The sequence below is a fragment of the Rhineura floridana genome, chromosome 5 (assembly GCF_030035675.1).
Source record: "Rhineura floridana isolate rRhiFlo1 chromosome 5, rRhiFlo1.hap2, whole genome shotgun sequence".
Lineage (NCBI taxonomy): Eukaryota > Metazoa > Chordata > Lepidosauria > Squamata > Rhineuridae > Rhineura > Rhineura floridana.
Window position 1 is genome coordinate 119441199 of NC_084484.1, and position 15647 is coordinate 119456845.

General features: G+C 39.8%; 1 protein-coding gene across 2 annotated transcripts in view; it reads right to left on the minus strand.

The window, feature by feature from the left end:
- The window catches only part of GBE1 (1,4-alpha-glucan branching enzyme 1), a 271704-nt gene that overhangs the window by 115713 nt on the left and 140344 nt on the right, over positions 1–15647 (minus strand). For both annotated transcript variants that reach the window (XM_061627956.1, XM_061627957.1), the window contains exons 5-7: positions 15368–15503; positions 9822–9912; positions 8125–8334 (exon numbers count right to left, since the gene is read on the minus strand). In XM_061627956.1, the coding sequence (XP_061483940.1) occupies positions 8125–8334; positions 9822–9912; positions 15368–15503 (437 nt within the window). The remainder of the gene's footprint in view (positions 1–8124; positions 8335–9821; positions 9913–15367; positions 15504–15647) is intronic.

Consider the following 15647-nt stretch of genomic DNA (forward strand, 5'->3'; position numbering starts at 1 on the left):
ACAGAAGCCTCTCAGTTTCTGTTTTAAATTCATTTATACTTAAACATGCAAGTAAGATGCATTTCCATCACTCATCTTTAAATCTTAGCAACTTGATTCAAGAGTAGCTAGGAATGAGCAACATGGACCAGTCTCTGGTCTTAGTAAGTTTCTTTACTTTCGTGTATGTTTGTGATACTATGAATGAGACTGTGTTCATACATTGGGTTTATTGTGTTAGCTTTACTCATTATAATTGTAGCGCTTCTGTGTTAATTTCTAACATTAATTTCACACTGCAATACCTGCGGCATTATGGAACTCTTGCTTTTTATTTATTTATTTATTGCATTTATATACCACCCCATAGCCAAAGCTCTCTAGGCGGTTTACAAAAATTAAAAACATTGAACATTAAAGCAAAGATACAATTTTAAAAACCATACAAAGTTTAAAACCATGAAGCACAGATACGCAAGTTAAAAGACCTAGGGTCTTTTTGACTCATACACCACCATGTTGCACTAAATTTCATTCACACCAATGGGCGTGGTGTGACGCAACAATGACTGTCATTGGACATGTCGCTACTCACCCACCCTTTCTATTCCCTTGCGATTCCCCCATGAAAACAGCAAGAAAGAACTATTTCCTGGTATATCACCACTTTAGTAACTTTAGTCCTGTGATTTTCTAGGTTTAAGAGGTTGCAAATGGATTTTTTTTTGAAGCAATTAACTCGGAAATAAACACTAAACTTCCACTAGATTCCCCTAGATTTCCAGAAGTGGCTTTTATATTGTGTGACAGATCAAATAAAATGTGGATATTATCAGAGTGTGGTATAGTGGTTAAGGTGTTGGACTACAACCTGGGAGACCAGGGTTCGAATCCTTACACAGCCATGAAGCTCACTGGGTGACCTTGGGCCAGTCACTGCCTTTCAGCCTCAGAGGAAGCCAATGGTAAACCCCCTCTGAATACTGCATACCATGAAAACCCTATTCATAGGGACGCCATAAGTCGGAATCGACTTGAAGGCAGTCCATTATCAGGTAAGGAAATGTCAGGAAAATGAAATAAACTGCTGTCTGAAGGCAGTCTGAGAGAAAATGGTGTGTGAGTTAGAACTAAAGCCTTAGTTTTCACTTTCCTAGTGATATTTCTTTGTTATGGGTGTGAACTTAGAAAAGGATAGTAAAGGGGTTCACTGACTTTCATGCTTGTCTCTCAGACTCAGCATTCACCAAAAGTAAAAGGGACAAAACACTTATCAGTGTTGAAGAAAGGGAGTGGGGTTGTGCCCATCATCCCCCTCAACATCTCCCACTAGCTTCACTTCTGATTCTGTGCACTAAGAATCCTCCTTTAGACCTTTACAATAAGTGTGTGTAGCTGAATGTGATTTGAATGCTTTCCATGTATTGTGCCAAGTTCCCAATCATGAGAAAGATACTAAGTGTTCAGTTGCAAGTGCTTAAAATATCCTTTGAGAACTTTACATTGAATGTGCTAAAGTCAGGAGCAGAGGGGGTGGGGACATGGCACAAGGCACAGTTTCCCCTCTTCACATTCATTAAACATGAGTAGACCTAATGCCAGAAAAGGGCTAAATAGTGTTTGTGATTAGGCCAGTAAATCTATGGGTTGGGTCTCTTTCATGAGTTATCAGCTCTGCATGAGTTTGAGTTATCTGTCATGGACCCTCTACTAGAAGGATGTTGGACCAGATGGAATTTTGATCTGACTCAGCAATCCTCTTCTTATGTTCACTCCCCAACATGCTATTTTGTGACTGGCTCAGCTCTCTTTCAAAATAAACAAATAAATAATTCTTGGAAGCCCCACACCTGTTATGATGGTTTATAAAATTATAAATGGGTTGGAGAGAATCAATAGAGAAAGTTGATTCTCTTTCAAACAAATGAGAGAGGAACAAACAATTGGACCTGGGGAAGAGGAAGCTGGACCAAAGGTAATTATTTTATTCTTATGAGTGATCACTTAATGTGTTTTATTGTGTACCAATAAAAATGTAAGAAAACTTGCAATTACTGTCAATGCCCCTCACAAATATCTCAGAGCATAGCTTAATTACCATACAATATTGGTGAGGGTTTTTTCCCCTAGCTACATTTAAAGATTTTGCACACAGCTGTGTTTGATTGTAGATAATAAAGGAAACTGGATCCTTCAAGGGAAATTATATGTTATTGCAAAATCTTCTAACTAAAGCAGAATCTGTGGCTTAAAAAGTCCCCAATTCTGTCATATCTGTTTAAACTTAAAAACAAGAGAAAAAGTCACCCAACGATAATGTTTATTAAAAATTAAAATTCATTCTTTTGTAGTGTGTCTAGTCTGAATATATTATAAGCTATAGCACAGGGCTAAGTTTGGTAGGAATATTTAAGGTGACTGCACATTACACACTGTCCCAACAAAACAAAAATGCACAACCATCCTTTCCGCAATTAGGAAAAATATTAACCACAGTTAATTACTTTTTGTGAGGTACAAGCCACAAATAAATATATGTCTCAGTTTGAAGGAATGAGAGACTATTTCTTATATAACTTGCTAATGAGTTTCAAAAAAAATCTGACCTGCAAAAAAAAATATCAAAATCATTCATCAGTTTTATTTTGTTTTATTTGAGCTCAATCCAGATGAGCACAGGTGGGAGTTCAACAGGATTACTTAGAAGGGAACAGGGCTGATAGGACAAGAGAGAGAAGGAGCTGGCTCCTGGGATTTCTCAGTCTTGCAGAGGAAAATGTGGTCTGTGTATTCTTCTGAGAAGAAAGGCGAGGAGGAGGAGGAGGAGGAGGAGACAGGTTAAATCAAGGAAGGTAAACCACAATCAAGAAAAGAAAGGTGAGGAAAGAGAGGTCAGGAATTCCTGGCAATCACTTCCAGAGAGGTAGGCATGTTAGTCTGTTAAGCAAAAGCTATGGTTCTGTAGCTGCTTAAAGCCAAATTTATTTTATTTATTTATTTTGTTCAATTTATATAACGCCCACAGCCCGAAGGCTCTCAGGGCGGTGTACAGCATAGGATAAAATACAATAACATCACAAGAACAATAGAACATAAATATAAACAATAAATAACCTCATATACATTAAAAGCTTAAAAGGTAGATTAAAATGCCTGGGAGAATAAAAAGGTTTTCACCTGGCGCCGAAAAGATAGAAGTGTAGGCGCCAGGCGGACCTCATCGGGGAGACTGTTCCATAATTCGGGGGCCACCACTGAGAAGGCCCTAGATCTTGTTACGACCCTCCGAGCCTCTCTGTGATTCGGAACTCGGAGGAGGGCCTTAGATGTTCAACGTAGTGAGCGGGTAGGTTCATATCGGGAGAGGCGTTCCGCCAGGTACTGTGGTCCCGCACCATGTAAGACTTTATAAGTCAAAACTAGCACTTTGAATCTAGCCCGGAAACAAATAGGCAGCCAGTGCAAACACGCCAGAACAGGTGTAATATGCGCGGACCGCCTGGTCTTCGTCAGCAGTCTGGCTGCAGCGTTTTGCACTAACTGAAGTTTCCAGACTGTCTTCAAAGGCAGCCCCACGTAGAGTGCATTGCAGTAATCCAGTCTAGAGGTTACCAGAGCGTGCACAACTGAGGTGAAGTCGTCGCTTTCCAGATAGGGACGTAGCTGGGCTACCAACCGAAGGTGGTAGAACGCATTCCGTGCCACCGAGGCCACCTGCGCCTCGAGAGACAGGAATGGATCGAAAAGAACTCCCAAGCTACAAACCTGTTCCTTCAGGGGGAGTGTAACCCCATCTAGAACAGGTTGAACATCCACCATCTGGTCAGAGAAGGCACTCACCAACAGTGTCTCGGTCTTGTCAGGATTGAGCCTCAGTTTATTAGCTCTCATCCAGTCCATTATCGCGGCCAGGCAGCGGTTCAGCACATCAACAGCCTCACCTGAAGAAAATGAAAAGGAGAAATACTATTCTCACTTTACCTAGGAGCAAATCCTATTGAACTCAGGAGGGGTTTATTTCTGAGTAGACGTGTACAAGATCACACTGTAAGGCTGAAGTCATATTCACAATAATCTGGAAATAAGCACCACTGAACATAGTGAGGCTTACTTCTGAATAAAAATGAGAATGATCACACTGTCATTCTCTTATTTATATATTACTTTTTATATTGCTTTTCTTGAAATGAGCTGAAGGCAGCGTATATGGCCAAAATTTTAACCTCACAACAACTGTATAAGGGAGGTTAGCCTAAAGATAATGACTGACCCAAGATGAGCTTGATGGCAGTGGGAATATGAATTCAGGACTTCTAGTCTAGGCCAATTCTCTAACGACTACACCACAACATCTTCCATCTATCCTCTATGTTTCTTTGAGAGTCCCTTTTCTGGATATGTTTTCTCCATAAGCAGATAGTTTTTAAGGTGCCATAAGATTCTTAGGAATTTGTGGCTGCAGAGGAAGAACACCAGAAACACTCCCGGTTCAGGGTGGCACAGCCGACATTGTTATATGCCTTCAAGTCAAATACAACTTAATGTGACCCTATAAATCTTTTTGGATATACTCATAGGGTTTTCATGGTAAGAGGTATTCAGAGGTGGTTTACCACTGACAGCAGGCATTAAGTTCCAGCAAAGTTTTTGATACCATCCCATCTGATACCATGTAACTCTATTTTCATCACAATCCTGAATACATTTACTCAGATATAAGTCCCACAGGATTCAGTCAGCCTTATCCCTTAGCAGAATTGTTTCAGATTGCAGCCTTACTATTTATGAAGCACTTTGAAAAGTGCTTAAGATGCATTATCTCAAAAATCCTTACCAGACCCTTGTAAGGGTACATCAGTATTATTACTTCCATACTACTAATGTTGATGTAGGTACAGAGGTTTCCCTACAATGACCCTATGGAGTTCATGGTTGAGACAAAAGTTTAGATACATTTGTATGATGCATAAGGAGAAAATATTCTGGCTTGTGGTGATGGCACTTAGTGCAGCTGGGGGTTGCGGGAGAGAGAAAGAAACATAAGAGCACCCAGAGGGCATCTTGCGCAGAGCCCCCTCAAATCAGAGTATGGTCTGAAGGTACATGAGGCCACCCCCTTGCTGAAGCTAAGCAAGTCTGAGTCTGGTCAGTGTCTGGATGAGAGACCACATGTACACTTCCTGGGGTTCTATAACCGATGAAAAGCAGATATATACATTTCATAAACATCTGCATCCATGTCTCACCATACTACGCAAGCTACATGTGTCAAATTGCAGGGTTCTGAGGAGAAAGTTGAGGAGGGAGAGATTTATGTGCACTATTTTGAGGTCCATGGTGGAAAGGGAAGATAACAACAAACAATAATAACAACAACTGTACCATTATCAACAAAAAAAGTTTCTGACATTTTTATATAGAAATATGCTCACTGCTCTTACATACTCCCACAACAGTAGTTGAATGATACAAAACATTTCTAAAACTTGTTGAATATATTGGTTTGGTGATCATGTCATTGCTTGACACAATCTCAACAAGATATCATTTGACAGTAATTAAATGCCCACTATATTCCCAGAAAAAGCCCACCTGTGATCGGTCTGAACTGCTTCAGGATGCCATTCCTACTCCACAAATGCAGATTTAAAAGCATTAACTAATTGGCTGAAAAGTTCCACCAAGTCTGAATAATTTGAAATATGACCAGATAAAAAGGTGAATACTGGATGTGACACACATTCATCAATAGGTATTGAGACAAACATCCATAAAACTTGTACTATTTTATTTATTTGTACCATTTCTAGATTGCCCAAAGTCTGCTGGGCAGTTTATAAAAACCAACGAAATATAAAAATATGATGCAAACCATAAAACAATAACTATACAAATATTATAAAAACACAGGAGCAGTATACAACATAAAACAAAACTATAATAAAATCCTAAAAATAGCAAAAAGAAAGCAATATATGCTGAAATCTGAATGCACTGAAACATATTGATATTAAAAGGCCTGGGAGAATAATAATACTAATAATGCTAATAAGGTTCCCCAAGTACTGAAAACAACATAACCTAGGTAAGCGGGTGAGTTTCTCTGGGAAAGACATTCAATAACTGGAACACAGTTAAAGGGTCCTTTTCCTAGCAGCCACCTGCCTAATCTCAGTAGCTGGAGACACTGTCAGAAAGGCCTTTGATGACGATCTGAAGCAATGGACATGTATATATGAAAGGAGGAGGCAGTCCTTTAGAAAACACTAGTGTCCTAGATTGCGCAGGACCAGGTGAACACTAGCACTTGGAACTGGACATAGATAGTCAATGCAATTGACAAAGCACTGGAGTGATGCAGTCACATCTACCAATCTCCAATAATAATTTTGCTGCCCTGTTTTGCATCAGCTGAAATCTCTGGACCATTTTCAAAGGCAGCCCTACACATAGTATGTTGCAGCAATCCAACCAGGAGGTTATGAGAGTGTGGTAAATGCCAGAAGGCTATCTCTGTCCAGATAGGACTGTAACTGTGTACAGTAGGGCCCTGCTTTTCGGCGTTCCGCTTCTCTGTGTTTTGCTAATACGGCGGTAACATGCGATCATGTGGCATCAAGGTTCTTTTACTTTTGGAGCGAACGGGCGCCATTTTTTCTCTTGTTGTTTTAGGGGTTGTTTCCCCCCCCCCGTTTACCTTTGTTAATTTTTGGTACAAATGGGCACCATTTTTTTCTCCCTTCGTTCTTTTAGGGGTTGTTTCCCCCGTTTAGCCGCTGAGGGCTGCACAGGGCGCACCCCCACCTCACGGCTACAGCCCAGTCAGCGTGGCTTCGGGGATCCTTCCCCCCACAGCTGCGCCACGTCCTGCGGCGGGCAGCTGCATAGCTGCACCCGCTTGCAGCTTCCGCTGCTACCTTCCCTGCCAGCTACTCCCTGAGTCAGGGCTGGTTGATCTAAGCTGCGCCATGATCAGCTGTTCAGTGCAATCAGCTGTTTGGCGGTCGCATGGCTACTGCCCCCCCATTGCTGCCGTGAGCTTTTACCCCTGATTTTTCCTTTTAAAAAGAGGGGGGAAAGGCTGACCTTTACCTGCTGGGTCGGCAGCAGCAGTGAGGTTGAAGCTCGCGGCGGCAGCTTCAACTCGCATCCCACTTAACCACGGCATCCCACTTGCCTCACTTTGGTGGTGCCTTTTCCCTTTGGCTGCTACTACGGCCACTAGGATCTCGTGGTGGCGGCTCCCTGCTGTTGCTCCTGCAGCACGTTTGGTGCTCACAGCAGCAGCTCTTTCCCTCTCATCCTTTCTCTACCACCTCAGGAGGTTGTCTCCTCCACTGTGACGGCTGCCGTTGCGCTCCTTTGAGCTATTTTCTTTTCACCTCTGTGACGGCCACCATTTTGTTTTTGAATTTTCACACCTTTTTCACTGCCATTTTGATGGTGTTCCACTTTTTGGTGATTTCCGCTTTACGGCGAAGGTCTGGTCCCTAACCTGCCATATAAGTGGGGCCCTAATGTATCAGTCAAAGCTGATAATGGCACTCCAAGTCACATAATAGACATTCCCCTTGATCAGAAACAACCTGTTTCCCTAAATGCACAGTACAAATGGAGGAATCTTTCCAGAAAAACCTCATCAGCAGAGCCTATGGAGGAAAAATACACAAAATCTGACAACATGCTAGTCCCTTTCACCAAACACTGAACTCGTTCTTATCATTTGTACCCCAAGTATGGCATGGACTGTTCTCAAACTTTCCTCTACTATGCTGACAAATTTCAAATCAATCACTTGAGCCAATTTCAAACTATATGCCACAGAAACTATTTTCTCCACCCTGATTTTTCATTACAATGGTAGAATGTGATTCAGTCAACTCACACTTAATAAGCCCACGACTGTGGGCCTGTAATCAAGATATGCAAAAAGGCTCTGAAAGCAACTTTGTAAACTGTATTAAAAAACAAGACATAAAAAAAACCGATTTTGAAGAATACCTTCAGGAAAAAATGAAACAATAATATCTTTTCAAAGGCCATGTTAGTGAACTGAAGAGCATACATTTTATTTATATATAATGCCACACACTCCTCTTAATTGTAATTATTTATGAGTATGTCTCACAAGTTATTTATACTTACTTTGAATAGTCAAATAGTCGGCTATCCCACAACGAATGTGTTCCTCTAGGATCAGAGTGGAAAAATGCAGAATCTGTGCCATCAAATTTGTTTAGTCCATCTTCGGAATTCTTTGATGCATGGCTATGCACAACATCGAGCAGGACAATAATTTCCATTGAGTGGGCAACATCAATTAGTTCCTTCAAGTCATCTGGAGGTCCATAACGGCTAAAATGTTGGACATTTCAAAGTTATTTGCTCACTATGCACTAGAATGGTATATTCTGTAACAAATATATATTGTGGCACATATACTTGTGTATATGACTTTCTCAGTAAAATGGTCTCAGGTTGTATAGCTGGGGTAAGACATTTAAAAGCTGCTGCCAATCAAAGGAGGCAATACCAAGCTAAGATGGTCCAAGAGCCTAACTCAGTGTCAGATAGCTTATTTTTTTCAACATGTTGCCACACTGCACATGCATGAGTCTTGGAACTGAGAAAAGAGGGTGAAAGAGCAAACTCTCTAGGAGGACTAAAAGAAAACAACCTCCTTTTGCCTCAGTTCTACAAAAGTGAATGCTAATCTGTCTCACATGGGTGCTGTGAGCATACTGTGAGAAACACTGCAAACTACTTCACACAGTGAAATACTTTATGAAGGAAAAGACTAAAATCTTAATTTGCATCACTTCTCAGGCATTTCAGAAGGAAATTATATCCTAGTTCACATTCAAACTGACTTTCAGAGAAGAGTCATTTTTAGACCCCTCCATTTCAGCAGTACAAGATGCTTGATTACAATATATGTTGAATAAATCCAGGAATGCAACTGCAGTGCAAAAAGTCGTAAGAACAAACCACACCTATAGAGCACAGGTGGAGAGCCCTTTTCAGCCTGCATTCACTTCTCGGCAACCTTCTGACGGCCACATACCAGAGGTAATCAGGGCCAGAGACAAAAGTGGGCAGAACAACAAATGTAAATTTTACCTTTGTACAGTAGTCTAGTTTCTACACATACTCTCACACTCCTCTCTATCCTCCATTCAAATAAGCAAGAGGCACGATTGGAGTTCAAGGACATATTCCACCCAGGCAAATTACGCTCAGGTTGCAAAGCCAGGCCAATGAAGGGTGTGGCCTGGGAAGAATTCTGAGGTTCAGATAGAGACAACTGAAGGGCCGCATTTGGCCCCTGGGCCTGAGGTTCCTTACTCCTGCTATAGTGGTAGAGAGCCAGATCCCACCACAAATTGTTTGCAGACCTTTTAATCAGTTGGCACTTACCACAAAATTGATTAAAAGGAACCTTTCAAGCAGTACAAGTAGCCAGATCTGTAACACTGATGGCTGAATCAAGCAGATTCCAAATGTGTGTAATGAGTGTGGATTACAGTCTTCTCAAGATTGTTCCAACTCATAATACAGGAATTTCATAGCTGAGTGCAACTGCTGAACAGCTGAATTCCTGAATTTGCAAAGCTAGAATAGAAATGCATCCTTCCAAACAAGCAAGCTACCTTCGAGGACATTTGAACCAATTTTGCCTCATTGACTGATGGTCTGCTTCTTGAAAACCCAAATGTTGGAATAAGAAAAGAAACCTACGATACATAAAAGTCCTTTCACATACCTTTTTTTTTAGCCTTCACATTTTGAAAACGCTACTATTTTTTTCAATTTCTTAAATAAGCAAAATAACTTTAACATACCTTGATGCTGCAAAAAAGCTTGTGATCTGATAACCAAAACTGGCATAGTAAGCATGTTCCATCACAGCCATCAACTGAATACAATTATATCCTTTAAAAAAAAAAAGAGGAAAAAAGGAAGGAAACAAACTGTTATGCTTAGTTGTTGTCATTTTTAAAAGGTGACAGGGCTACTAAGTATTTTTAGCTAAAAGACACATTACATTTGGAAAAAGGAGACGTAATTTAGACAACATACTATTCACTAATAAGCACAAAACCCTTGCGGTTTAAGAATGAACTTATAGCCAACAGATATTTCTATCAAACTTTAAAAAGAGGGAAATCGGGCAGCTATAGTGAATACACCAGGGAAGCAGGAGATCTGACCTCCTCTCTGAGATATTGTACTGCCCTACAAATTTGTCAAAATGCAAACACCATTTGGGTTGGCCTTTCACAGTCCAATCCACTTGCTGTGTAGCTTGGAATAATTTGGTAACATGTGCCTGTGAGCATATGGTGAGTGGTGACAACACCAGCAATCAGGGGTAGGGCAGGAGGTGGGAGGATAGGAGGAAGGGCAAAGGGGAGGAGGAGGGGAGCTTTGATAATTTGCATGCTTTTTGAGTTCAATGGGATTTACTCCTGTACAATCATGCTTAGGATAGGTGAAACTGACCTGGAGGAGGGGGGAGGAGAGGGAAGGGGGAGAGAAGGGTAGGGAGGAAAGCAGAGGGGAGAGGAGGAGGAGGAGGGAGAGATATGGGAGCACATTGGGTGAGTGGACACTGGGCAGAGGGAAAACCCTTTTCCTTTCCAAAAGGAAAACACTGAACAATATCATTGTTTTCCAGGGTTTTTCCCAACGTTTTGTTCTACAGTAGACACATGTAGCCTCCCACACAAATTTAAACCAAAGCTGTCACTTGCCACATCCACACCAGACCTTTATTCCATTTTACAGTGTCATGGCTTCCCCCAAAGAATCCTGGGAAATGTAGTTTGTGAAGGGTGCTGAGAGTTGTTAGGAGATGCCCTATTCCCCTCACAGAGCTACAGTCCCCAGAAGAGGGGTTGACTGTTAAACCATTCTGGTCACTGGAGCTCTGTCAGGGGAATAGGAGTCTCCTAACAACTCTCAGCACCCTTCACAAACTATACGTCGCACAATTATTTGGGAGAAGCCATGATTGTTTAAAGTGAAAAACTGTCTGGCATGGGTGTGGCCACTTGATTAGCCAAGCCAAACTTCTGTGAATCCGGCTTTTAGAACACTGACAGTTGGTTCTTACTGAGCATGCCTACACTATCATAGAGTCTAGCGTTAAATTTCTTAAATTAATTAAAAATCGGCCAGGCATTTTTTAACTTTTAATCTGCAGAAGATGAAGTTTAGAGTATGGGGCAAGGTCAGTAACAGGATTACAGGTAGTCTGTGAACATGGCTGATTTTTAATTAATTTCAACAAATTATGAGACCACTGACAGAAAAAAGTTCAACAGGGGTTTGTTCCCCCTCTCCCCATTTACACTTTGAACTCTCCCTGAGTGTTTTGTGTATTGCCACAAAAACTTAGATGATTGTTAAGCAAGTGCTTCTGAGTTCAGGACTTTTAAGTTTTGTAAGATTTTGTTTTGAAATGAGTTTACGGCAAGCAGCAGAATGGCATGGGGGGTATTTTCAATTTAACATTGCAGAATGCGAAAAAATCCATGCTGGCTATAGTACCCAGCCACTCTCATGGCTGTATAATTAGCAAAACTTTCCAAAATAAAGCCTAAGGGAAACATGACTTCCCAACCAAATTGGGAAGGTCGATTTTTCAAGCAACCTCCTAGATACAATGAAATATTAGCCTTTTAAAGAACTACATGATATGCAAATATAATCACAATTTGATTTTAGAATATTAACTATGCCAATCTGCATGTCCTGAACTTCAAATGCACTTTTGATATTTATGCTGTTGATCATAAAAGGAAAAAGAGTAACCAAGTATACACATACAAAATGTGCTTTCCTTAATATTTCAAACGTATTCCATTTCTATCTAATCGTTAACATATTTTTCTCCAAATTCATTTCCCTCTAGGAATGTCTCTGTCTAGAAGAACAAACATTAAAGCAATGGAATTTTGCTTTGAAGCTTACTGAAGGAGCAGAGGACCAAAGGAAAAGAAAAACCTTTCTTTTTGTTCCTTTTCCAACGCAAAATGTTTTTTCTGTGATATTAAATGAAGGAATTCTAAAGGGAAAAGTACAGTTTAAGGATGAAACTGCCAACACTTAAATCTTTTACTAAGCTAACTTTTATGTCAGCAAATAAATGCCCCTTCAGCCACCAAGCAAGCATTATAGCAAAGGATAACCTTCAGATCTGTTTGAAACTCTGTGGAGACCACAGTTTCTCTTGATTCTTAGTTTTAACTAAAATCTTTGGCATGTCATTTAAACTGTTCCTCAGCCAAGTTTAATACTGTTCACTTAACTAATCTCAGATGTCACTATTTTTCTTTTGCCCTCAAATCAATTAGACTAAGAGATGGATGGCATTAGCTCAATGACTTAGGTTGCAACTCTCAACTCGTGCTACTGAGGAAGTCACTTTGAAGAAAGTGAGACTTCAAAATACATAAATATGATTATAGCTAACCTAAGAACAACTGTGCTAAATCAGACCAAAGTTTGTCTTCGCTATCATCTTATTTCCAACAGCGGCCACCCAGATTTTTATGAGAAGCCCAAAAGCAGGACATGAGGACAATAGCCCTCTCCCACTGTTGTTCCTCAGCAAGTGGTATACTGTAGTGTGAAGCCATTGTGGCTAGTACCCATTGATACTACCTCATCCTTTGTGAATTTGTCTAATCTCCCTTAAAAGCTGTCTGAGAGGATGGGTGGCCACTACCACATCTTGTGGGAGCGAATTTCAGGCTTAATCACACACACTGTAAAGAAATGCTTCCTTTTGTGTATCCTGAATATCTCACTATTCAGCTTAATTTAATAGCCCCCAGTTCTGGTATTATAAAAAAAGTTATAAATATTTATCTAATTTCTCCACACCATGCATTATTTTATACATGTTTTATACACAGTGGCCATAACCTGGGTTGATGTTTTCACTGAGCTATACATCATGGCCCAAGACGCCACGCCTAATCAATCACTAATAGCTCCATCCATATTAGTGTAACCGAAGTCAGTTTTTCTTTGCCAAAATGTGCATCACTTTAAAACTTTGAACCATGACCATCCAGATATTGGTGGCAGTCACAAGACCTGAACGTGGCACCAACTTTGCCCCAGTTGCTGTGGTTATTGGTGCATTTCTGGGCCAAATTCAAAGTGCTGGTTTGAACCTTTAAAGCCCTTAATGTTTTGGGTCCACATTATCTGAACATATGAACCTGTCTAGATGTTAAGATCAACCTTGGAGGCCCTGCTCATTGGCTAGTCTATAAGATCAGTTGGACGGGGGGGGGATGAGAAACAGGCCCCTTTTGGTGACGGTATGTGTTTTTTGAGCTGCTGTTTTATGATTGTTTTAAGGACTGGTCACCCTGATGGATGATTCACACTGGGAACTGGACAGGGTGAGTACAATACTGTTGGTTCTCTTGGACTTTTCAGCAACATACAGCACCATCAACCATGGTATCCTGGTGGGCCATCTTTCTGGGTTAGGTTTTTGGAGACATGCCATCTGTTGGCTCCAGTTCTTTCTGAAGGATTGGTCCCAGAAGGTTGTACGGGGGATCTCTGTTCTGTCCCATGGCCTGTGGCTTGTGGCGTACTTCAAGGTTCTATTTATTTAATTCTAGGAGCTGTTTAACATCCATATGAAACCGCTGGGAAAAGTAATATAGAAGTTTGGGCTGTTTTAACATTTTTTTCCCCATCTCTTAATCCCAGGGAAACTGTGTAACTCCTAAACAGGCATCTGGAAATGGTTTTAAGGTAAATGAAATTTAATCCAGACAGAATTGAGGTTCTCTGGATGAGGACACCAACTGATCTGGACAGCGGGATACAACAAATGTCACATTCAGGATAGGCTAATGTAATTTGCTCTGTGTGCACTCTCTTTGATGGAGCAGAAACTCCAACTAGGAAATAATGCTGTTCCTTGGTTGCTGTGACACCAATTCTGCACCAGCTGCACTCATTGCTTGTGTATTTCTGGGCCCAATTCAACATGCTGGTTTTGACTTTTAAATCCTTACAAATTTGGAACCACAATACCTGAAGATCTACCTATATGCCTACCTGTCTGGTAAATTCCACTTGTGAACATAAGAAACAGGGCCATTGTGGTAGCCCCCAGATTGTGGAATTTCATCATCATAGATAAGCATCTGGCCTCAACACTACCTATGTTTAAAAGGGTCTTAAAAATCTCTCTCTCTTTTAGACTGCTTTCTCTTCAAGGTTGTTCTCTCAGAATTTTCTATGGTTCTGTTGGTTTTATGGTAATTTACACTTATGTTTGAAAAATGTTTTAACTTGCCTAGGTTTTTAAAGAATTGTTAACATTGTTGCGATGTATTCTTTTGTGAAGTTCTCAGTTGCCCTGGGTGAGCTATGCCCAGAAGAATGGCATACTAATTATTTTTTAAAAAAATAAATAAGTTGTTGGATGTTTTGAATGCGGTTGGAATGTATTTTAAACTTTGGTTGTAAGTTACCTTAAAATAATTCTATAAAACATATAAACAAACAAGCCACAATTTTATTTTAATGACCATTTTATTTATTTTTATTTATTTAATTAAATTTATATTCCACCTTTACTCCCAAAAGAAGCCCAGAGTGACAAAATTTTGCATAATACAATAGAAATACAGCCTATATAATTTTGGTATATTTTGACATTTCAATCAACAGTGAAAAATCAATATTTAATATCATTTTTCTTAACACCTTTTTGCTTTGACACAGATGTTTGCCAATTTCCTGTTATTCACTTGTAATATTCACTTGTAAAATTCTGTTTGTTAGTATTCAATAATGCTTTAAAAACTGCCTCTAAAGGGAATTATTTTAAAACTTTCTGTAGTTTGGTAGATGTGAACACAAAGTTATATAACCCTTTTCTGTACTGTATTAGCTCATGCATGGTTATTTTAATTTCATTGGGTTTTTTGCAAATAATCCATACATGCAGCTATAAAAGTAATTTTAGAAATTTACATTTAAAACGTAACAAAGAAAAATTAACTACTTCGCTTGCGACAGTGTGACCCAGAGATGCAAGCAAATGCATGCAATTAGATTAATAATTTGAAATGCAAGTTTTATTTCTGGTTGTTGCATTCTTCAAATAAATGATCTGAACACTATAAAAAGCACTCATCCACATGAGGATTTCAGTGCATTTTTTTAAAGAAAAATAAAACCTTTAGTTCAGTACAAAAGAATCGTCAGTACACTAAAATACATTGCTATGATGCATTAAATATCAATACGGAGACAATCCACAGACTCTCAAAATGAGCTTTTCTAATAAAAGCACAGGGCTCATTAAAAATTTATCTCAGAAGAAGCCTCAGATATTACTTACCAAGATCCTTGACTTTCGGAAGTACATTGTGTGTGAAGTTTTTATATGAAGCTATTTTCCCTTCAGGGGAAGCAATTCCCACATGAGATTCATAGATCCTTAAGCTTTTAGGCTTCTTAGGAACAGGATGTCTCCGCTACACAATGGAAAAATGGTTTGGGAATAAGAATGTGAGAAGCTGACAGTTATATTAGACAAGAACTGGTAAGCTGTATTAAAATCTGAACCAGCACATTCCATTTAAGATAAATGCAACTGTTCTGTAACAAATCACATAAAT